This window comes from Drosophila rhopaloa, unplaced genomic scaffold, assembly GCF_018152115.1.
Source record: "Drosophila rhopaloa isolate 14029-0021.01 unplaced genomic scaffold, ASM1815211v1 contig_2, whole genome shotgun sequence".
In the NCBI taxonomy this organism is placed as follows: Eukaryota; Metazoa; Arthropoda; class Insecta; order Diptera; family Drosophilidae; genus Drosophila; species Drosophila rhopaloa.
This window is the reverse complement of record NW_025335083.1, coordinates 12,896,710-12,921,960: the sequence shown is the minus strand read 5'-3', so window position 1 is coordinate 12,921,960 and position 25,251 is coordinate 12,896,710. Positions and strand designations below refer to the sequence as shown.

At 36.8% G+C, this 25,251-nt stretch overlaps 2 protein-coding genes across 2 annotated transcripts; both read right to left on the bottom strand.

Annotated features, from left to right (window-relative positions):
* Positions 1-1,468: 1,468 nt before the first annotated feature.
* LOC108037672 (protein phosphatase inhibitor 2 family member C) lies at positions 1,469-2,579 on the bottom strand. The gene has a single exon (XM_017114305.2). It carries the CDS (start codon positions 2,470-2,472, stop codon positions 1,597-1,599), a length of 876 nt encoding a protein of 291 aa, XP_016969794.1. The 5' UTR covers positions 2,473-2,579; the 3' UTR covers positions 1,469-1,596.
* A 20,690-nt stretch (positions 2,580-23,269) lies between these two features.
* LOC108037673 lies at positions 23,270-23,574 on the bottom strand. Its single transcript, XM_017114306.1, has one exon. The coding sequence runs from the start codon at positions 23,525-23,527 to the stop codon at positions 23,339-23,341; it is 189 nt and encodes a 62-aa protein (XP_016969795.1). The 5' UTR covers positions 23,528-23,574; the 3' UTR covers positions 23,270-23,338.
* Between the last annotated feature and the right edge of the window lie 1,677 nt (positions 23,575-25,251).

Here is a 25,251-nt window from a genome sequence, read left to right as displayed (position 1 = left end):
TCGGGGGAAAGGAGGAGAAAGGAGAAAGGAGCGCTGACAGCCGGACGGGCTTATGCACTTAATGAAATGTACACGGCAATTGTTACGGCGACGGAGACCGAGACGGAGATGAAGATGGCAGGAAGAGCAGGACTCCAGTCCGGAGAACAAGGACCGGACGGAGACAAAGATGCTGTGGCCATCAATTGGAGCCAACTTAAATTTCACTTCGGCCATCATTCCTGGCCAAATGGCCAGTTCGCATTAAATGGCTTCACGGGGCTAAGGATGCTGCCAGCAGGTTAAGCCATCCATGTTGTTTGTCCAATTTAAGTGTTTCTCGGTTTAAATGCATTTAAAAGCCTTGGGTAAAGGATCAAAAATTAAATGCCTTGCAAATGGACAGCTTCGCAGAGGTGGAAAAAAATGAGGGATTTTCTTAATGGTAATTATATTTAATAAATTGTCAATATTGAATTAAGTAAGTAGTACTTTGAAATAATTGCACAAATATTATTTACACAATCAAAAGAGGAATGTTGAACTTGGCCTTAAATTTTCGTACAGATGATTTAAAATACTTGTCCTTATCGTCTCGTTTAAAGATAAACTTTGTTGCTTTTATTCAAGTTACTCCCTCAAAGTATTTGCAAATAAATCTAATTGAAATCTGTTCAACGATAACATGGACACTATAAATATTCATGACACTTCCCCCAACCGCCATCCGGTTTCGTGTTGTCCTTTCATTTGCAAACGAATTGACCGAAGCTTAATAATAATAAAACTGAACTGCTACGACATCTAATGGCTAAATTAAACATTTTGCATAATTATTTCAAGTGATTGTGCAGGTGTAATACTCGAGGAATTATCTTAAAGGCCAGAAATCAAATTTCTTAACAATTGAAATGGCCAAAACATTAAATTAAAATGAAAGCGATTGGCCGGAAGGAAAACTCTTCGGCTACTTCGACTGTCAAAGGAATTTTCAATTACGAATCAAAGTGCCGAAATAAGTTAGTAGGCAAACTTTGGCTTAGTATCTTTTGCTCGCCGAGCAGTAATTACAGTCAGGTCATGGCGTAATTAAATATTCCTCAGCCCAATGAACTTGGACAGCCGGAGTGTCAATAGATGGAGCAACTGAAGGTGAGCGGTCTAATCATATCACCATCTCAACAATTAGCCAGGCCAATGGTTTCTGCCCAGAAATTGGCTAAGCAGCTTAGACGGAACAATAACAAGGCTAAAATGGGACGAAACTTAGTAAAGGCACTTTTATTGATGTGTTGACAAACTTTAATGGCAAACTGGAATATCTAGAAATATTGAAAAGGATTTGAGAGAAAGCGAACAGCCATTGTAAAATGTTTAATTTAGTCTAATGATGTTAAATTTAGTCTAATGAAAGCTAAATTATACTTAAGTAGTTGTTATAATTATTTTGATTTCCATATTGCAAATTCTGAAATAAAATAAAATAAAATAAATTTGCCGCAGTTTTTATTGTTAAAACGAATGCGTGTTATCTGCTTAAGACCAGTGTTCTTCACAGCTAAACCTTAAAATTTTTTTTAAAACTTGTTCAAAATTACATGAAAATACGGATTGATTTTAGGGGATTGTTTTCTTCGAGGTCGAAGCCCGAGTATTGGAGATTGTTTTGCATATACGTGCAGGTTTCGATTTTATGGAGGCAGGTCTTGAATCCATAATGGTGGGTCGAGCACTCGCAATGGCCGAACTGTGTGGCACCGCAATTTCTTGATTAATTTCAGAGTCGTTAACCGAGGGCAAATGTTGAAGATGAGTCAACGAGGCGTATTCCACTGGGGCTTGGTCATAGATCTCGGCTCGTAGCTTTTGGTAGCAGGGATGGCTGGGAGAAGATCCGGGCTCGGGCTCATAATGTTCCGATGCCCTGCTTCCCGATTGACTGCCCGAATGTGTAGACCTGTTATCCATTACATTACTTGTAACTTCTTCGTACGAATGACAACTTTCACAGCACACCTCCTCGTAGCTTTTAATTGTCCTTTCACTCTGGATGCTTATATCGGAGCTGGTCAAATCGGCGAATTCTTCGGCTATAAGACGACGAGCCAAAGGAACTGAAAAGAACTCCTTGTAGTGCAGCTTACGACGCCTCTCGAACTCCATCCTCCGGACTTTCTCCTCCACCGATTCTGGGAAATCCTCGTCCGCCGAGGAATCATCGGAGTCACCTTCGATCCCAAATGCTGGCATTTCCGACTTAGATGTGTGGCGCAACTTCTCGATCAGGGCATTCGTATCCAACTCCTTGGGTAAATCATCTTCAAAGACGAACGGAGTCTTCGCTTCATCGATGACCATGTGGCCGTAATCCTTACCAACAGGATGAAACGTGGCCAGTATGTTCAACTCATCGAATTTGGCCGCCTTGAGGGACAGTTGTGCGCTATTCGCCGCCGACTTTAGGATACCCTTCACATTGTCATTCTCCATCATTTGGGCTTAAAAGTGTAAATGTAATGTTCTCAACGAAAATGAACATAAAATCTCCTTTTTGGAGTTCAGAGTAACTTGTGTATCTTGTATGCCTTGTAATATTCAACTGACTCAAACCATGTTGATTTTTAGGGAATATAAAATCAAGAGCTACTTTGTGGCTTAAATTTCTTTATAATGATCGATTTTCTTTTGCGTACTTACTAAAGTATTGAAGTTTTTCTTTCTTATTTTCTATTCTGTGAAATAACCAACCAAGTATGTTTATTAATTAGAAATGATTCCCTTGCTTCTCTCTTCTTTAAATCTCCACATTCAATCACGGATAATAATCCCTTAACAGACAGTAGTACTTTCACAAAAAATAAAGTACTCCGTGGTTCCTTTATTGTAATCCCTGAATAATTCTGGTTGCCATTGCTGCTGTTGTTTTTGGGTTGAGGATGTCAAGAACTCGATGTGCTCGTGTGTAGATGAATGTATCTGGTACTCAAAACTCGATACTTCATCCTCCACGAGAGCAGTTTGCAAACGCAGCCATCAAACCACAAAGTAAACTCATTTTGACGTGTTGAGGAGGGGGTTTGTTGGTGGGCAGGTGAAGAGAACGGGGGTTTTGTAAAGCGGAGTCAGAGCAACGCTTCATTATTGATGCTCCATAGTGGAGTTTTTGTTATTGATGTAAACATATTCATCACCAGCATGTTACCTACGATGAAGGAGGGGCAAAATGCAAAAACTGTGGAAAGGGGTGCAAAATGGGAAAAGGGGGCGGTAAATCAAGTAGAGATAAGGGCGCGGGGGAAAATGCAGTTGTGGCAGTTGCAGTTGGCTCTGTGGCAGCTGCCACTTCAAAACACTTCACTGCACACTATTTTTCCCCGCTTCTCCTGACTTTTTCAAGGCAGGGGTGCGGGAACATGGGCCCACAGGGGGAGCAATATATGAGGGAGGAGCCAGGGATCACAGAACGCCGTATTGGGAATTGATTGCAGCACATTATTTCACAATTTTGCCAGCAAATAAACAAGCCTTTTGCCAGAGTGCATTCAGATACAAGCCCAGGCACACGAAAAAATAGTAGAGATAAATATTATAAAACATAAACATATAATATTATATTTTTCCCGCAATACATATTTAAAAATAATTAAAACAAATTTGAGTAATTTCTTAGAGCTTGAAAACTATTTTTATGATTTCAGTGTGCAAACTTTCCTTCCGAATATTAGGGTTTGATATTGGAAATTTAAATACAATAGACTTAAATTTATATTATTTTCAAAATTTATTTGTTAATGTTAATGTTAATTTATTTGTTAACGTTAATGTTAATTTTCTCGCTGTGTAAACCCCCTGATATTCCGACGTGCATATGACGAGCCGCTGCTTATAAGCTCAGTGGATGCGACAAAACAGCTCTATAAAAGTGACGATGACGAGGATATGTCCTCATTGCCCTCCTCCGCTTGTTCTCCGGTTGATGATGATGTTTCGATGTTGCCATGTTCCGAGGTGATGATCATCATCATCCTTGTGACGGAGATATAGGCGATGCCGGCAAACAGTCAACAACTGTTTTCCAGCTGCAGTTTTCCTGCCATGTTTGATTGCCTCTCTGCCGGAGACGAAATGCGATGTTGATGCGGCTAGGAAATTTTTCCTTCGATTTACGAAATTGCAGTTGGCCCGATTGCATTTCTTATGTGCATCAATCGCAACAATGTGCTCTGCGAGCAGGATGTGTGCATTGCGTATCCGCAACTGTGTATCTGTGTCTGAGTGTCTGAGTATCTGGGTATCGGCGTATCCGTATCCGTAACTGTGTGTGTGCGAGTCCTACGTGCAACGTGCTCCGTATGCGCATAAGTAACCACTGTGAGGTGGGAGAATCGAATGGAGAGCAATGAAACTGACGGAACAGGCTTCCTTCCACACATCAACAGGAACTCATGGCAAAATCATAAATTCCCCTCGACTCTTTCTGCTTTCGCCTTCCGCAATGCTATGAAACCTTCCGTTTCCGTAAGAAGTTGCATCGGAACGGCCTTCTAATTTTCAAGAAACATGGTGTGCTTGGCCAGGAGAATACAGTGGACTATGAGCCAACCAATTAATAGCTAACAAAAAATATGATTTCATTTTTTAAGCCTATCCTTTCAATAAACAATCTATATTCTCATGTCAATACTTTATTAGAAAATATTAACAAAAATCCTTCAAGCCTTTAAATGAGTTAAGCTTGATATAGACAGTTGACTATTCATTTTAATTTACAAAAATCTATATATTTAAAATTATAGTAATTTTAGTTGTAGTTGTAGTAGCTACATTTGCACATCATACCAATAAATGCTAAGATCCTTCAGCTGTTCAATAAATGAGATCACCCACTGTATTTCATTTGGATGCACAAACGGTTATGCATATTTATTAAAAACTGTCTGCTGCGATTAAAAGCCAATCAGACCAATTGCAAATTCCTTTTATTGGCCTACCATCCTGTTCCTCGTCCTTCATTTCGCTTTTCCACCCATTTCGGCTCCCATCCGCTTGCACCTCCCATAGTTTATAAATATTTAAAATTTAATTTTTGCATTTCCACACACAGACCTGCGCCTATCTCCTTTTCTCCCACTCTCTGTATGCTTGAATGTTGGTTTTCAGCTTGGTTTTTTGTACCTAGGGAGTTTACGGGGACTGGGGTATATCTCTTTGTTAAAATTGTTACGAAAAATAAAAAATCCATTTGAATTTATTTTTCATTTTAATAAATTATAAAAAAAAAATGGTAATTGATTTTTATTTTATTAAACATTAAAATTAAAAAAAAATCGGTGTTTTTATTTGTATTACACAATATTGGAAAACATTCGTAGTGTGTGTACTGATTTCTAAAATCACTTTAAAAAAAACCCATTCAATGTAAATAACTATAAAAAAATATTTGTGTTTCTATCGACGGAAAGATTTAAGTAAATAAAAATATTTTAGTTCTACAAATTAAATTATTATTATTATTAAATTATACTTTCATTTATGTTTTATTATGTTTTTTAGTTTTGAAAAATGCACCGATTAGAGGATATGAGTGCCAGATACTTGATAGTCGACCAACTTTACATTTAATTTTTGCAGCAAGATTAAAATAAGTATTCCCTCAACTCTTTCCCCTATTCACATTACTGCCTTTGCCTGCGATTCAATCGAAGCGTGAAACGTTCCAAAAGGCAAACACGTTGAGCGCAAATGTACCGCGTTTCCCTTTTGGAAAACTATACCACCAGCTACAACACCCACTGCACCAACTAGAGCACCGCCCACTGCACCACCCCCTGCACCACCCATAACACTGCCCCCTTAAAATTCGCAGCCAAAACCAAACCAATACCTGGATCACCTGCAATCCTGTTGTGTTTGCCTGTCTGTGAGTGTGTGTGTTGGCAGTTAGCCAGCGCTTGACAGCTTGGCAAACAGTTAAATAAAGTTGGCATCTCTCTCTCGAAATCCTCTCTAACCCCCCCACTCCCCTTATGAGTGTGTGTTAGCCTGATTATTATACACTACACGTCGGAGAGAGTGTTTTCCATTTGGCCATCAAGTTTGTTTGGAATTCAATTTGACTTCAATTGAGAGGGGAGCCAAAGTTGGCTAATCTCGAAGTTGATAAAAAATTATTTTTATACCCGGCTACAAAGGGATGAATAATACATGCTTAAGAATTTCAGAAGTTTATATAGTCTTTAAACTACTAAGTTATGATACAAATATAAGAATAAATTTATATATAAATCTGAAATATTTTTAGTTGGAAAATTTTTTCTTTGCAAAACACAATAAACAATCTAAAATATTAAAACGCTAACATATAATAAATACTGGTATAATTACATAATTTATAAAAATAATTGGATAATTTTTCGATTTACTTTGGTAAGCTTCTACATCTTCCATTTTCTAAATTAACTAGATTTTTACCAAGTTTGACTAGTTTACTGATGTTGTTTTTTTGACATGGTTACTACATGATGCTAAACTGAAATTCAATTAAATTGGTGTAAACAACAGCAGAGGAACTGACAGCGTTTGACGAAATCATGCTTGATGAACTAAATAACAAAAAAGTATTTAATTAGCTGAGTCAAAAAAAATATTATCGACATTACAGAGTCAGGTAATTATCTCGAAATTGCTAAGAAAAATAAACAATAAGAAAAAATGTTAAAGATAATTATTTATAACTCATAATAAGAACATTATTAGATGTTTAATATTGAACATTTTTATTTTTATATTATAATTAAATTTTTTAATTTGTCCCCTGGAAGATAACAAAATTAAATAAAATTTAAATTTAACTTTCCACACAAAATTATGTTCTTCTATCCTCTCCTAGAGATATTAATTTTGCAATATTTCAACACATTTTCTGCCTGAACTCCTTGTAAAACTGCCCAACCAACTTAATTATTAGCGACTTCTCGGCAGAATTACAATTTCATGACAATAACACAATGGGGCAGCTAATGAATATGAATTACACAAGTGTCGCTCCTTCGCACCCTCCATTCCCTGGATTTGTTTTTCCAAGGAGCAAACACGAAGCCAGCGACAAGAGCAGCAACAAACAAAGACACAAACAAACAACAAGCCGAACAAGACAACTGCAAACAAACATTGAGCTGATTGTGCGACAAACAGAGAGGGGTATATGGGGGCTAGAAAGAGACGGCCAGAGACTTACCCACTTATGTGAGGCAGCAAAACTTATGCGACAAAGTTTCACCTACCATAGTCTGCTGTCTTTTCACATAAACTTGTTGGTAGTTACTGCGAGTTACTCTACTGTCTTTTCACCCGACTCACACACTTATTTTCGCGTTTTGTCCTCGAACCAAAAAACAAACTTCACGGCACAAAACTCACATAAATTACACGCGCACAAGCAGAAGTCACCAAATGTCAAATGCAGTAAAAGCAAAAAAAATGGAATACGCACCGACAAAAACTAGGACCTAAATTGCAGCCAAGCTGCAGATGAAAACGAATATGCGCAGAGCACTTAAAAAAATAAACTACAATTTGTGCAAGCACACAGCAAAAAATAATTTGATATTCACGAAGTTTTCACTCGAATTTTCGACTTAGTCACTTTACTTTAATGTCAAGTCGAATGAGTCTTAGCATAAAACTAAACTTTAGCTAACCTTTAAGAGAAATGAATTAAGCAAGAACACAAATTCAAAACAGGTATTAAATATTATTGTTATATTCGAGATACTACTGAAATTGCTAAGTATAACCCTTTGAATAAATACAAAATGTATACAATAAAATAAAAGAAAAGCCCCTTGGGGTTGAGTCATCGTCATCAGCCAAGGTCCAGGCGAACTTTCCGCGAAAGGAAATGCGGCCAATTTGTAGACGCTGCACTTTTTCCCGTTTTCCCATTCCGCTTTTCCCAACCCATTTTGTTTCGACCCCCTTTTCCCACCCACTTTTCGCTATCGTGGCCTTCAAAACTGACAGCCGCCGTGGGCGCTGCAAAAATGAATAGAAAGGACAGCGGAAAAAAAGGAAAACAAAACATGACCAAACGAAAAGCGAATCATCACGCAACAATAAAAAACGTTAACTATGATTTATGACTCAGTGGCGCACGCAATGGCTCTCGTTCTATCTCTTTCTTCCCCACTATGGCCTGCTCGCTCTCTCTTCGTTATGAAAAGTTTTGCATTGTTTGCCAATTAAATTATTGAAAATATTTTTTTGGTGGTCACTGTAGGGATTGTATGCTTCCCAAAAAAAATGTAGAAAAAGGTACAAAGCAAAAAAAAAAAATCAATTTTTTATATTTATTTCCAAGGGAGTTAAAAACTATAAGGAATACATTTTAAATGGCAAAATTACTGAATATAAGTTTGGTTTTATCTATTTTAATACATAACACATTATTTAAAATTATTAGTTAATTTGTGGTTGAATTACATTTTAAAATAAATTCTTAAAATATATATTTAATTTGAACATTATTATTTAGAAAATGTTATGAAGATCTGAAGTAACTGAAAATTTCAACTTACCACTATCAAGATAAACCTCTTTTTTATCGAGTACCGAAAACAGTTCTCTAATGGAGTTGACTTGACCATTTAATCTTATCTGTTCACCATCGAAATTAAAATTGGCAAGTTGATTGAAACTGGGAAAATGAAAAGCAGATGCATCGATACTCATCCCAAATGCCTATTTGTTGGCCTGTGTAATGAACACTCAGAATGAAATAGGGTTTGAGTGAATGGCCTAAAGATGTGGTCTCGAGTCTGGCTAAAATGAAAAATCATGCAAATGAGTTTAAAACCAAAATATCTGGCGGCCAAAGAGCAAACAAAACGAGCTGGAGAGTGGGGTTGGATGTTGAGATGCATTCGCCTTTATCACCCTATCTATTTCTCCGATTTTGTATATTATGGTCACGGAATGAAAATGAATCAGGGCAGTTTACTTTCACAAGAAAGGAAAGTTAAAGGAGTCGACCCATTGGATGACCCTTATATGCCAAAATTATCATTAATGGGATTTAATATAAAACCGATAAATGTATAATATTGCATTATGGAAAACATATTAAGAAAGTATTTTTAATAATATTTAAGAATTTAGAATATTGATGAGATTTTTGAATGCGTATTACTATCTGGAGCAACTAAAGACTTACAGATAAGCTGTAACAACAAGTTTTAAAAAGGAACCTAACGAAAATGAAGAAATGGCCAATGGTGAGGAGAACTCAGCCAGGAGGAACCGAAAATGTTGAATCAAAAGCGCTGCATCTGGGCGTGAATGCAATTTACTTAGCCCGCCTGAGAGAATCAACCAAAAACAGGGAGAAATGGTTGGATAAATGACGAACTATCTCCGGCTGTCTAATTCCTTTGCAGCAGACGAATGCCCTTCAACGGCTTTTGGTAGTCAAATACCAGCCTCTGGCAGTTTCCTTCATTTATTTTGCTTTCTCCACAACTTTCTCTTGCCTTTTACCCGAAGAAAGTTCAACAAGAGCTGGCCACAACAATTATAATTAAAACCAACGATAAGCCGAAACAGATAAATATTTTCTTGAACACAACTTTAGGGATAGGGATATCCTTGAACTATAATGAAATACTTTTAAGAGAAAGCATTTTTCAAATTTGTTTGCGCTGGATGTGGCATAAATGTGTAAAAAAAATATTACTCTAATTATGACTCTTTTTACCGATTTAATTTAGTTTTTTATTGCATTTGCTATTTTCAGTGCACCTTTATTTTTAGAGTTATTAAAAACTCTATTTAAACTATCTAAATATCTAAAGGTTTGAATAGAGCAAGACCAAATTTTCAGATTGCGGTTGATTATAACTTTTGTTTTAATTTTTTCGTCTGGCAGATATCAAAACCCCTTCCCCAATCCACCATTCCTATTTTTACATTATACACCTCCCAAAATCGTTACTAACCTTATGCAATGACCAACTGGGGAGCGACCATAATACAATTTATACGACAACACTTTAGTGCAAAGTTTATGCACAGTGTTTACAACGTACCATAAAAGCCGGACAATGCGTGGTCCAGAAGGTGGTGGTGTACGGGGGTGAAAGGGGGGTGAAAGAGGGGTGAAAGGTGAGGGTTTTTGGTCGAGGAGAATGATATGGAGGTTAGTTGGGTGCGTAACAAGTGCAGTTCATATAAGTAGAGCGGGATCAGAGTTCATTGCCATGTTTTGTACTGCTTCTCTTCCCTTCACCGTCTCGCCATCTCTTTCTTTCCCTCTCTCGCCATCTCTATCCCCCACCACCCCGCCATCTCTTTCCCACACACAATCTCGCCATCTCTTTCACCATTGATGCCCTCTTGTTTGTCGCCTGAAATTGGCAGCTACTAAAAACGAAGTAATAAACTAACTCCAGCCACACATACTCTCTGGATTTTTGCGGCTAAATACGGTTATGGCTTATGGGTTACGGTCCACCCCAAAATATAACAAATATGAGGATTTTAGAGCACCCCCAACCTCAGACCCCGCCGACGCGTCGTTTTTAATGCCTCGACAAGTGTGCGCTGTCATTGTCGGTGTGTGAAATGGGATTAAACTTCGTCTGGGGATTATTTAAACACATATAGTCCGAGCTGAAATAAACTGAACAGAACTGATTTTCAGTCTAGCCAAAAGTTAGACAGGCTATAAAATGTAAACAAAAGTTTGCGGAGAGGATCATCTGGCTGCACTTTGGGGGTCATTCAATCTGTTTTGTGATTTATTAGGCACAAGTTGTTTTTTATAAGTCCTTATTAAACATAAATACATTTTGGGTTTGAGAGTTAACAAGTTCTCAACACAAAATGTATTAAATCTTGTATGTTATATTAAATAAATTTAATAAGCCCAAAAGTCACACAAAGTAGACGGTTGTTTAAACAAGTAGGAGAAAATCCTTCATATAATATTATTTTATTAACGAAGAATCACAATGGCCAAAAATGTTCACAACATAATTAATTTAATTTTTAATCTGTAACTACATATACATATTTTTCGGCTTGGATAAATATTTTTCCAAAAGGCAAGTTATTACTTGAAGTGTTCTTAGTACAATTGATACATTTAGGACCCAACATTGCTCTCCAATATTTCACCCAACGCGTAGAATTTCTAATAAAAACTCGCCAGATCTGCTTGTTGGATAAGAATATCAATTTATGTTGATAGATGAGTGGTTTCCACTCATTTCCAACCACAAGAACCCCAACTAATTGAGATGACAAACGCCAAACACATCGTTCCATCAGTCAGTCAGTGCAGCCAGTTAGAAATTGGTTTTCTGCTATTTCCATTTCTTGCTTTCCTGCTTTCTGACTTTTCGCTGGATGTCTTCGCTCGGTTTTAGTTCCATTTTTCGGGGCCTCTTTTTCCATTTTCTCCTCCGGTTCGTGGTCGTCCTGAAAAGTTCTCGAACGGAAACAGACTCCGAGGGGAGTGACAGACTCATCGCGAGTGACTCGATTTCCACTTGAGTAAACATTAACGTGCCGGACGCTCCATTGAAATTCAAGCGAGCAATTCATTTCCACTTAATTTTCAACGCTCTTTTTTCACCAAAATTTTTCCTCTTCCTTTTTTTCTGCCCATTCCTTTTGGTTTTGAGCGGCTGCCTGATTTTTGTCATTTCCCTTTTTTGCCTCGGTTGGTTTTTTTTTGCGGTTCCAAAGTTTTCCTTTTTTTTCTGAGCGAAATGTGTTTCAAATTAGTCTGAAGTGTCTCTCCAAAGGCAAATTTATGAAAACTTTGAGGAGCAGATCGTGTAATTTGTGGCACTTTGAGTGGCCAAATTGAAATCAATTAAGTGCGGTCCGGCACGTGTCCGTTTTTAGATTTGATTAGCTTCCGTTTCGGTTACAGTTTCGATTAAAATTGATGGCCTTCAAAGGGAAAACTCGTTTGCCACATTTTCCCCGAATATAACATAAATTTCCCGACCACAATTAAGAGCGCCAGAACTGGGATAAAATTACTTCGTTTGTTTGGACAAACGATTACACGAAATACAAAATAGACGAAAAGCATCTGTCGAATCCATTTTCCCCACTCAAAACAGTTTTTGTTATTGAATTTCCTGCAAATGTTGGGCGACAAATAGCCAATTAGATTTCTTCTCCTCCTCAAGGCCTTGGGCTCATTTGCTTCTTTGGTTTAATTGTCACCTGGCGAAGCAAATTGATTAAGTGGAGTCTGTAAATGAGTCAGGCGAAAGAGGCCGCAGGCGTTTTTGTGTTCGGGTTTGATTACATTTTCAATTTTGGGTGAAATTAACAAATCATTTGAGTGGCTCCTGCGGGCTGATATAGGTTGCTCCGTGGTTAAATATTATTTTCCACTTAATTGCTGAGGGATATCTTCAATAAGTGAACGAAAGTGATTGGTGTCTCAAATATTTCACTTGGAGTTAAGTTGGTTTTATTATTGGGGGCCTTAAACAATTTAAAGGTATAAAGACAAACTCAGTGTATTTATATACACTTTGACTTGTAAACAACATGAAATTACATCTTAGTTGTCTTAACAGTATACTGTAAATATTAAGCAAAACTGAATTAGTTTAGAAGGCATTTATAAATTTCGACATCCCAGCTAACCCTTTTGTTGCACCTTAACAGCTAATGATATTTCTATTAAACCTTATTATTTTAAAAGCTTCCAAGCTAAAGAGAATTTCCACACAATAATTTGGACAAAGTTTTGACCGCCAAAAATGGATAAAGGAATAGGGGGAAAAGTAACCTATTCCCAAAAGCAGCCGGCACTTAGAAATGTTGCTGGAAATGGGCTCGAAGAACTTTTGATTTACTGTAGGTAAATGTTATTGCCACTGAAGTTCTGCCGATGCTGCTTTTGCTGTTGTTATTTAGCAAAAGTTTTCACAGCAAGTTGAGTTAATTTGTATCCACAACTCAATTGCAAAAGTTTAACCGAGCAAAAGATTTATAAAGTTTATATGCAATAACAAGTCAAAAAGGCTTCGGCAGTGGTAAAATCACTTCCAGTTGGAAAAGAAGCACCAGTAGCTGCAGGAGCTGCAGTTCCTGCTGAAAAACAACAAACAATGATGACTGGCGTGGCCGATTTAGGTGCAATAAGTTAGACCACAAAACAGAGGGAACACATAAATCGGTGAAATGAATCGAAGAGGAATCACTGTATTAGTGTGATGGCATATTAAATACTTATTACTTGTATCTAACGAATAAGTAACCATTTTGCAGACTTATAAATTTAGGAGTCTTAATATAGTTTATTGTGCTGGAATTTATTTGAAGACTTTCTCGATTTTCTGTCTATAATACTTTTAGTATAAGAAAAAATATTATCCAATTTTTTAATCTGTTAAGTTTAATTTTAAAACAAGAGATATTTTTGCGATAATTTAAGGCAATGTGATATCATTTCATACCTTATCCCTTTACAAATGAACGGCTATGCTAATGCTACCCTCTATACTATCTACCAAAAGCCAAGAAGAAAAGAAGAGAAAAAGCTAGCAAAAGGATGGCCAGCTGCGGGCATTTGCAATCAGCTTTTGATAAGCAGCAAATGGCCAGTCAAATGATAACGAGTCCGATTCCCATTCCCATACCCAATCGATGCTCCACTCCTCCCAACAGGACGACATAATAACCGAGCTCGAGTGGAGGCAGAAAAAGTAGGAGACGATTCGCCGCCGATTGACTTTTATGCCACTTACTGCACTCGAAGGACGACGATGCAAAGTGGAAGGGACTGGGATGCCAATGAAAGCCAGCAAAATTAGTTTGGCCTGCGGCTAAAAAGTCAATTTTCATAACAATTTCCGACTCTCATAATGAAGCTTCGGTTTTTGTTGTCGATTTTACTGCGCCAAAGAGGCAGCGATTGTAAGAGAAACTCTGGCGGAAAACCATCAAAGGAAAATATGGATCTAGTTGGAGTTTTGCGTAAGAAAAGAGAAGGCAAATCAATATAGAATACATGATAGTAAAATTAAATACGAATAAAAAATCCGGAGCTTAAATAAAAGTGTGAAGGTATAAATAGAAATAATAATAATGAATAAAAAGGTAAAGGGGATAATACACATTAAATAAAAAGAAATTGAGTATTCGAAAGTAATTTAAATAAATTGGAATAAAGTAAAACTAGCAACATTCAGTTTAAGCCGAAATTCGACTTATCATGTATTACCCAATTTTGCTCCATGAATTATTTTCGTTACTCATTTGCTTCGCACATTATTCAAATGCAGAGGGCGTGGCACGGAGCTTCCCTTGATTTACCGTGCAGCTGCGACTACAGTCACAAGGTTTTCCACGCTAGTTTTTCACTATTTACACACTTTTTTGTTTGTTCCACTGCCTTTATAAAATATGCATTTGCAGCATTATTAAAAATGGAAGGCGCATTGTTATTGTGTCTCCGCGTGTGTAGGTGGCATTGAAAATGGCGAGGAAAAGTTTACTGCTGCAGTTTTGCTAACGGCACACGTGACGTATGGGTAATGTCAGCTCCGCATATGCATAAAAGATTTGGGCGCTGCGTTCGAAATTGCTGCTGCATAATTCCGCATAAGTTTCGTTGACATTTTTTAATCTGCGTTGAAAGTTTTGATATGTATCTGAGTACACTCGTATATACTTATACATATTTATTCCAGCATTTGCATAAATCCCAATTGCATTGCACTTTTGCCTTCTACCGTGTCTCAATGGCCAAATAAAATATCTTCGCTTTCTCCACTCGGCTCTTAGGATGCTCAGCTGGCTGCACTTTAGCCCCTTCCACCTCTGGCTCTCAGGATTCATAAAATGTGTATGAAGCGTGCAAAATGTTTTAAATTTATTACAATAAGACGAGCTGGAGTCGCGTCTCGGGTTCCGGCAAACGCAAATGCGACATAAAACGCTAAAAGATAAAGCAAACTTAGCTGGGGAGTACGGCGGAATTGCGAATCACAATCAAGTGAACGATTGAATACTCTAGCCAACAAAACTCGGAATAAATAATAAATTATATCTTTTCTGTTGGACAAAGTTCTTGAAAAGTTAAATGTTTTTTTAAAGTATTAAAATTAATATAACGCTTATTTATAATTTTATATATTTAACTCAAAATATGTAGTCCTTATATTATTTACAATTGATATTATATTATTTATTATTTGAATAAAAGCAACAGTTACACTTTATTTTATTCAAGTATTTTTGATAAGTTATTTACAGTAATGCTTCATAATTTATTTTAACTCTCCATTATTATCAAAATAAAGGGTAATTGTTTAGTGTAGGGAGTAATGTTAAATCGCTAAATCGACAAATAGTTTTTAATAATATTATTATTAATATTATGCTTATTTTATGTGGAGAGGGTATTGAAAATTCATAAATACTAAAGAAACAAAAGTCACTAAGGGGAGATCGCCATTCCGATTGGGTTTGGCCACTTTTTATGCGCTCCTTAAAGTGCGTCGCATAAAAATAACGACGCATGGAAGAATGTGTGCGCTCAGGTGACCCCAACCATTCCGTCATCCACCTTAACGCAACCCGACCTTCTTCCTTCTTTTTCTCCGGCACTGAATGCATTGCGAGTGACAACACTGAAGGCAAGGTGGGTGGAAAGTGGAGCGGAAAGTGGGTGGCAGGGTCATGTGAAGGTGGAAGCTGATACATGTCGCATGTTCTGCGTTTATGGGCCAAAGGCAGAAGTGCGTGAGTGTACGTGCGTATTTACAGGAGTCACTAATATATGAAGACATTCTTTAAAAATTAATAGTAGGTTACAAAAATATTTAACATATGGGTGTTGCTATTTTAAAAATGAAACAAAGTGTTATTAATCAGGCTAAAAAAGTAGCATGTAATGTTATGTATTAAAAAATGATTGCATGGATCTTAAAATTATAAATCAAAATATTAAAGTATTTTTATTGGAAAGCAAACTAAAGTACAAAAATTATTTTTGGAAGTGCTCATTCTCGAGAAATCACTGTTTGCCATATTTCTGTTTCTATGGTGTTCCTTGTTTCGCTTGTCTGTTTTCTCTGCGGCTGTTCATCAGTGGCGACTCCGTGTTGCTTCAACTTTCTATCTGAACCTCCATCCCTTCAAACGCATTTATTACATTGCTTTTGAGCCAATTTTTTCCGGCCTTTTAACTGAAAAATTGGCACAGCGCATCGCCTGGCATGCAAAGCAGCCGTTTTCGGTTTTCCTTTATTTTCCCACCCACTTTTTTCCGGGTTCTTTGTTATTGTTGCTGGCATTGTCAGTTGGCCACGCGCTCATCCTGACATGGCTCAGAGGTCGAGGGTCGTGGTAGTGGGTTAAGGTTCCAGGCTCGGGAGTTGGGGATTGCGTCTCTGGCAGTGATGTGGTCTGCTTAGCAGCACAGGAATACTCATCGGAACGCCGCAAATCAGCTCAACATTTCTTGAAAACACCCTCTAATATTGGATCAGATTTAAACTCAGGGCGGAGCACAGCACGCTTGCGAATAATAATAATTTTGTATATATTTTTTGTGGGTTAATCTTGTAATATTGTAAATAATGTTATATTAATATATAATCTTTTTTAGTACTTTTTAGTCTTTGTCAATTGATATTAGTGTCAATGTTTTTATCAGTATGTCTTATAAATAAGGCTAAATTAAGTTGTAATCAGTTTTACTTTAACCTGGTGAGGGGTATATATAATTTTAAACACTAACCTCATTTACTTGATTTTAAAACACGTTTAGTTTACTGCTAACCCCATTCTAGGGCATTCGTGTTGTCTATCATTGAAACATGTCCGCTTGACCACACACTTTCACTCTCGAATGCCCATTGAAGTGTGTTCAAAATCAATTAATGGCCCGTCTTTCCCTTCAAAGTTCGGTTTTTGGCCAGAGGGAAAGATTCACGCATGGCTTCGGCGTGTGTCAAGTGCAAAACAAACTCAAGCTGAGCTCAGTGGACCAGTGACCCAAAAGGGGCAAATCAATTTCCACATCCTTCGTGGCTCTGATTTCCATTCACTTTGATAATGAGATCAAAACATCCACATAGTTGATTTGGTTCAGGTTAAGTCAATATTTGACCACAACACCCAATTTTTCATGCCGCATTGCCCGGTTGGACCTTGGATTTTCCCCCTGTCCATTTTTCTGGGTTTGGTTTTCCCCAGCTCCTCTGGCATTGTTCTGTTGTTTGCCTTGGTTCGTTGAGTAGCCGCAGAAATTTCATTAAGTTCATCTGGCTGCCAGTGCAGATATGACAAAGGGAATGGGTTAAATGGAAGCCAAAGCGACCCCAAAAAAGCATGCAAAAACAGCAGGAGAAGCCAGCGTCTCGCGAGATGTATTGTTTCTCTAGGGAAGTCGCAGTGCAGATTTATTTAGTGGCAACCGAAAAATACCAAGCTGAGGGAGAGAATTTCAGTTCAAAATATTAACTGAAAGTTTTTAAGATCTTTGCCAAAAGTAGCTTACATCAGCAAAATGAAAATTTAATAAAGAAAATGTTGCATTCTAAACAAAATGAGACAATGTCAATATAAATTATCTGGATAGTGTTTTAAGTTTTCCTATAATTTAATTCGAGCTTGATATAAAAAAGGAAATGCTGAAATAAAATAAGGCAGTATGTTCCTCTAGTCCCAACTTAACTGGAAACTTGGGGCGTCCCGTTGAAGTCCTTACCTAACTCCCTCGAATTTCCTTAAATTCGCCCAACTGTCGCAGAATTTTGCGCGGCACTCATTAAACATGCCGAACCCGTCACCGAATCGCTGCCGGAATCTGAATCTGAATCCGGATCTCAAATGCGGCCAACTGTTGCTGAAACTCAGCTGGGAACTTGCAGCAGTGGCAGGTCGCACTTTTGGACCAATTATACGGTTTGTTAACACACAAAACAGGCAAAATGTAATTACATTTTCAGCTGGGAACGGAGCAAAAAAGGCGATGCCGCCTTTTGAAATCCGATTTAATATTGTTAACTGTGTGCAAAACTTTGTCATTTCATTTTGCAAATTTCACTGGAAAAGGTAAAGAGGATGGTGTGCTGCGAATATGCAATAAGATACGAGTATGCAAATGTTGGAGACGTTTGGCAAATGCAAATTGCAATCGTAGTCCCCACGAACTAATGCAATTCTCTGCATACTTCACCCCTTTCGGTGCCCATATTCTCCCTCATAATGCCGCTTTAATGCCCTCCAACTAATGAGCCTACATTAAGGAAATTCGAGAACGCAGCAATTTCGGAGGCACCACCTGCTGCTGATGCACTGTGAAAAACTACCATTACTTTTATTCTAATCGAATAACAAATTTCAGCTGAAGAAAATTAAATAAATAAATTAAGCTTAATAGGGGTTTTATTTCTATTGAAAGTTTTAAGCCGAAGAAAATTTTTGAGATGTTATGGTTCTCGATTTCCTTCGAACATGACACATTAGAATAATATAGGTTTTTTCATTGCCAAATATATCGATTCACTATTTGACAAATATAAATAAGATATATTTTTCGTGTGCCAGTCAAAGACAGCTTATCGAGGGAGAGTATTGCAGTTTGTCACGTAATTTATTAAAATGCTATACACACATATATGGAATGGGCGTGGACAATTGGGAGGGGCGGTAGGTAGAGCTTAGAGGGACAATTGGCGTAATCATCGTTATGTCATCGTCATAATCAGCGATGCCATTGTATATGCCACGGCAGCAGCTCATTGATTTGCAATTATGGAACGTGCTACATTTTGGTGAGGCGCTGCGGATATTACCCCAAACCCTTTTACAGTATGGGGATATCCACCTCCCCTCCACTCCCTGCGATTTAATACAAACCATCCTACAAATTATTAGGCAATAAAACCATTGAATTGCTCGCTTTTGTCCTAGTTATAGAATTTAATTGCTTTGGCGACTTATCATCTTGTGTTTAACAAATTGTAGTGAAAATTTAGTTGCTGTCTGAATGCTAACGAATTTAAATTCTGTTTTAAATTGCCTAAACATTTTTAAAGGTGTTATTTTAAATAATCCTTCCCAAAAACAAATAATAACGACAAAAATACTTAATATGTGTGTTTATATTACTGTTGGACTCGGACTTAATTTGAATTATTATTACAGTTTTAAATATATGTTTAAAAAAATTAAATATATTTTCTCAAAAATGTTGACAAAAATATGTCAACTATATTTTGAAAATAAAATGGTTCAAGACCCGCTTCCCAAACCGAGAACTTTAATTCTGTGAATTCGTTTTGCTTTTCGTGGCTTTTTGTCGCAATATTATAATGCTTAATTTTATTGCTTTCTTTTATTGTTGTAATTTTGTGAAATCTTCGCCTGTTCACTGCTTTTTTTCGCCGCTTCTGTTTTCTTATGTTAAAAAACTTTTGCAATTGTGTGCGACTTGCTATCTGAATCTTCATTGTTGTGTCTGTGTGTGCGTGTATAAAAATTAGCCTCATTTTGTTTGGCTTTTGTGCTCTGCTTGCCATTTTGTGGAAATGCGGGGGGTGGCCCTGCAGTAAATCAAAAGTTGAAAATTATAATAAAGTCACTTTTGGTGTTGCTATATCATGAGCTCACCCTAACTCCCTGCCATCCCTCTCCCATTCTATCTCCATCTGTCTCTGCTCAAGTTTTATCAAGTTCAGATGCAACAGCCACAAAAAACTTATTTCCTCCTGCTGGTGTGGCTAATAAAAAGCCAAAACAATTTAGATTAACTGTAAATTGTGTTATTTTGTTTAGCCACTGACTGGATTTGTCGTCCTTGTTGCCGTCGTTGTTGTTAATGCTCTTTGAGCAATTTTGAATACCCTGCAAAGTAGGCAACACTTTTGTGAGTCCAGCTAAAAAGGAAGTCCATACAAAAGTCCTGGGGGGTTATAAATGGCAAAAATCAGCTTGTGAGGGGACCGTGGAGGGGACCAGCAGCTGCCATTGGGATAAATAATGCTTGAATAATTACAAGAAACATGAACAAGTTGATTTTGTATAGCCCGAAAATTATGATTCAGGCAAAGGCACAGAGGTTGGCTATCATTTAAAATGATAAAAATATATTAAAAAGACTAGTAATTAAACTAACAGAATTAACCTAAATATAAAAATAAAATAGGCATTTCTAAATCATTTTTGGAATATATTACATATTATTTATAAAAGTTAAAATTTAACAATGCGATTTAAATTAATTCGGTTTTATCTGTTATTGACATCAATTTGGAATCAATAATTAATTATTTTCCTCTATAATAAATGGGAAGAAATATCAACGATGTATTTTAGGCTTTAAATTGTTTTATTCATTTTATTAAGTAAATAAAAAACCCACGTTTATAAACAAGAAATCGTTGAAAGTCAATCGTTATTTTTCCATGACTATTGCGTGTCATTTTTGTGTTTTCAAACTTTTTGATCCACCCTGGGTAGTTTTGCATTTGAAAATAGAGGTCTTGACTTCCGTCAATTTCTTGGGCTTCCTCCTCCGAATCTCCGGCTCGCTCCTGTGACATTTGGCTTGCTTTCGGGGCTGGTCCTTTGTCTCCGAAATCGGTTGAAATGGCCACTCAATGCGCTCTGTTAATTTTGCTCCACAAATGAAACTGGGACTCTGCGCAAGGGCTTAGGCCGAGCTATCACTAAATGCGCTTGAATTATTTATAAAAGGCATATTCATGAGCACTGGCGCACTGCCAGCAAGGTAAGTGGGAGACTGTAAATCCAAAGGGGAATGGAACTGTTGGCCGGGGAAACGGAAATGTTAACTAGTTTGAGCAGAAGCGAAGCTGCTTGACAATGGCATTAGAATGTCGAAAAGTTTTAGCCCGGCAACCGCTTACTCACTCAATTAGCACGGTCAGCTCTCCAGCTTTTTATGCAAATCTCGGTGGGCAGGAAAATCGCAATGGGGGCGTGGCAATGAGAACCATTAGATGGTACATCAACTGTACATTAACTTGTCTGTTTTTGTTTCATTAGCAAGGATAGCAAAAGATTTACACTTAGGAAAAACTATTGTATATATACTTAACCTTGTTTGCTGTTTAATTTTCCAACATCTATACACATATTAAATTTGATCTATTTAACTGAAATAATATAAATTTTTGTACTTTATTAGGCTGTGTATTATTTTTAAAATATAAATAAAATAAATAAATAATTAGGAACAGCTTGCAAATTTTAAATCTCAAGCTATTCATCTGAAAACAATTGTATTGTTAATAATTGCTGTTAGATAAGATAATCAATAATTATTTTAAAAAGATTTTTTAGTGTAGGTGACTTTATAGGACTCGACCATATCCTGCGGCTTCTCAAGTCTCAAGTCCTGGCAGCTTGACAGTGGCTGCAACAGCAGGAGGCGACCACAAGCCTTTAACAAAAGCTGGTAAAGACCGAAGGGGAAACAGGGGCAGAAATGATAGAGGGAAATGGCGAAATTGCGAGAATGTTATTTGGCTTTTGCATATGGAACGAATGATGATGGCACTTTCAGTGGATTGCCTGAAAATCGAGTGCGTATGAAAGTTGAAACGAACAAGGCAAAAAGGAGCAATAAAATAACAAGAAATATTGCCAATCGATGAGTGGTCGTAGGTGCATTGAAAGTGCAAGGTAAATAACCGAAGAAAAGGAGAGAAAAGGGATAGGGAAGACTTTTAAGGGTCTTGTGAAAAAATTAAAGACTTTAAGAAGAAAATTCCCCAGAGGAGTCCCAAAACGTTTGTAAATAATCTGTTTACTTAATTTGCCCATATCAGTGATGAAATTCATTTAAATGCCTTAATTTGTTGATCAATTAAAAAGCGAGTGGCATTTTTGAGTCTTTACGCATCGCTGGCAAGGACAACATCAAAAAGACTACGTTTCTGGTGGACATCACTCAATCTCCCCCCGAATCACCGCCCCCTTTTTGGCTTTGTGCGTGTGACATATGCAAATATTTGTGCATCGCTCCTTTGGCTTCGCTTTTCCCTTTCCACGTCACTCGCGTTTCCTCTGTACAGTTGTGCATGAAATTATGTAAATTATTTGCATCCACAATTGAGGTCACCAAAATAAATCTTTGGTTTTGAAAGTATCTTTTTTAATTCTGAAAGTAAATGAATGTGTAAAAACCTAACCATTCACAAATTAATAAACAAATTACAAATCAAAAGACTTATTATTAATTTTAAAAGTAATAATTTAAATTTTCTATTGTATTAAAATTTGGAACGCAAAACTGAATGTTGAGCTTAGAATGGTGATATAAACTTGTCCGCGGGTGTCTGTGTTTGTTAAAAACAAATACCCTTGCAGAGAGGCAAAACCAGGGCCATAAATGTTAAGTAAATATATAAACACACACCGGCTTACGCTTGCCTGCCTGTCAGCCTCTTTATTATTGTTGGCTGCTCTGTGTTGTTGCCCGTGTTGTTATTGATATACGTGCTATATATATATAAGTACGTATATATAATATATACATATATATATTGAAATATTTGTGCCGCACACACGTAAATCAAAATGTTTGTAAGTTGAGTAAACAACATTGAAAATCAGTTATATTTTACTGCATTATAAACTACCCAATAAGGACCCCTCCACTTTTTACCCCGGAACACTTTTCCATGGTTTCGAAAAACATGAATTTCTCTCTCATTTTTTGCGCTGACCTTTTGCGTAATTTTAACGATAAATTGCGCGTGAATGATGCATAAATCAAATAAAATTGAGGAGTATATAGCTCTGTCAAATGTATCGACCGAGTTAAAATTTACATAGCATACTTTTTGGGTGCAACAAGCATTGTATGGAAAAATGAGAAGGCAGAGAAATATCCACATGCATATTTAACTACGGTTTAAGTATAAATTTCATAAAAGTGAAGCTTTCAGAAAAAAATATTAATTTGGATTGACAGAATTAAAGGGCTTAAATTGACAAGCAAGTCAGAGAACTGTTGAATTAAAAATTATCTTAAATATATTATATTACACTTTTTATCATAGTCATTTTTTATGTATATTAATAGTACATTTGTATTCGTTTTAACCTTACTTTAACTGAGTAAACGTATAAATTAATGTTGATTTTATTTTGCAGTTTTTTAAATTCAAAAATAAGTATTAAGGATAATTGGTTTTAAGTCTTCTTAAATAATTTAAATTATTTTACCTACCAGATTTGAATACATTTTTATTACCTTAGATGCATAGTAAGACCCTTATACAGTGGCTCATAATGACTTTTTATTTATCACAATCATGCAAAAAGTTTTGTCGCGAGTTAAAAGAGCTCATTCCCTCGGACTGATTCGCTCCCGATTCATATGAAAATAGGCCAGAAAAAGGACGAAGACTGCCAATCCGATGACTCCGCACCAAAAGCCAAAAGATCCGCAATTGAAGCCATCGCGGTAAACCTCGCAGACGTCGCCGCCGACTATTAGATTCAGTTTCTCCCTCACGCCAGGTGCTCTAGCCATGGGATATTTTTCGGGGACTCCAAATTTGAGCCACAAATTTTGAAACATTCCAGAAGGCTGAGAGTGATGTGTGGGCCAAGGGCTCCTGGGATTGGGATGTTCGCCGCACGAAAAAGTCGCCAAACGATGATGAATCGTCGTGGCGTGCAACAGGATGCCTGCCGCATAATTGAATTTAGTACTAATGATGGCATTGACGATAGCACATAATATTCGACATTAATTCAAGCAGACATTAATTGATTGATTATTTGATTGCATTATTGTCAATATCACAATTGCAATTTGGTCGCTCCGCTTCAACGGGTCGTGTTAACGCGTCGGCCTGTGTATCTGTATCCTCGTTGTCAGTCGAGCCTGACACAATTTGCGATATTGAATGTTTGTCATCGGGCAACAACATTGATAATCATTATTTAGCACAATTTACATGCTGACAGCCATAATTAATCGATGCAATGGTGCCTCCAAACAAGAGTCCAATATATATCCTTCAAACGGGGCTTATTATTAAGGTTGAGTTGTAAATTGGCTAATATTTTTATAAGCAGACATTCTTTTTAATGATAAAAAAATAAAATAAAATACTTAATTCTTTTTGAACACCTCAGTCATAAAAAATTGAATTACAAAAAGTGCAAAACAAACAAAATGTATTTTAAGTAGGAAAACATCTCTTTGTTTCTTTTTGTCAAACAATGACTTTAAATTGTTTTATTTATTTGTTATAAATTCTCCTTATTTCAATTGGTCTTGCAGTCACAGGTCACAAACTGCCTTTAAAATAAGGATATCTCTTCTTTATCATTCCTTTTCATGTTAATTTACTGTCCTCCATGGAGCAGGTGAATATTTGTCTTAAGAGCCAGATAAAACTTACGTTTTACCAAAGAAAAGACGAAGGAAATATATAATTTACATTTAACGTTTCGGTATGCCCTTTCCACTCGACAATTATGTGGCCTGGGGAGATTCTAAGCGAAATTTTGTGCGCCCTGCAATTATACAAAAATTCATCTCGGTCTTGTTTCTTTCTCGTATTGCATTATTCATGGGCCGGGGCTAAGCAAATTAAAAGCCAGCTTCCCCGCCCCAGCTGGCCAAATAATTGTTTGAAGTTCGCTCTTGCCCTGGCCTGTAATCTGCCGCAGTTTTGGCCACTAATTTCGCCTTGAGACAAAACCGCCTACAGAAAAAAAAGAGTACTTCGCAAGCACTAAGCTCAATTGAAATTGCTTCTGGTATAGTGAGGGAAAAAGAGAAATGCTGGGAATTCCGTAGAGTAATTGAAATATTGGCAGCGTAAACTTGTAAATTATGCACTCGTAACTGAAAAAAAAGAAGGAATTCTGTTCGCTGTGTAAACGAAGGATAGAGATAGAGTCAACTTTCCCTGAGATTCTCTTTCATTTATAATGTATTAGTTTTGTGCTTTTGAAGCTGTTTTTGGCTTCGAAACAAGTAAACTTCGACTGCGGTAATTAGCAAATTGTGCAACTGTCTCAAGGGCCACGCCCCCTTTCGCCTTGCCCACCTTTGAATCAGCAACAAAACTAAATTAATTGAGAGAACAAGTTTCAAAAAAAACTAAGACAAAGTATTTATTTGTTCTAAAAAATGTTTTTAAAATAATTTCCTGTTTTCTTTTTTTGTTTACTCTTTCTCTTGGTATTTTTTTAACATATTTTCCTTGAACTTAACAATAACAGGTAAATCAGCTTCTT

Excerpts from the sequence above, each read along its gene's own strand:
- LOC108037672 (XM_017114305.2), bottom strand. The coding sequence starts at position 2,472 with ATGATGGAGAATGACAATGTGAAGGGTATCCTAAAGTCGGCGGCGAAT.
- LOC108037673 (XM_017114306.1), bottom strand. The coding sequence starts at position 23,527 with ATGGCTAGAGCACCTGGCGTGAGGGAGAAACTGAATCTAATAGTCGGC.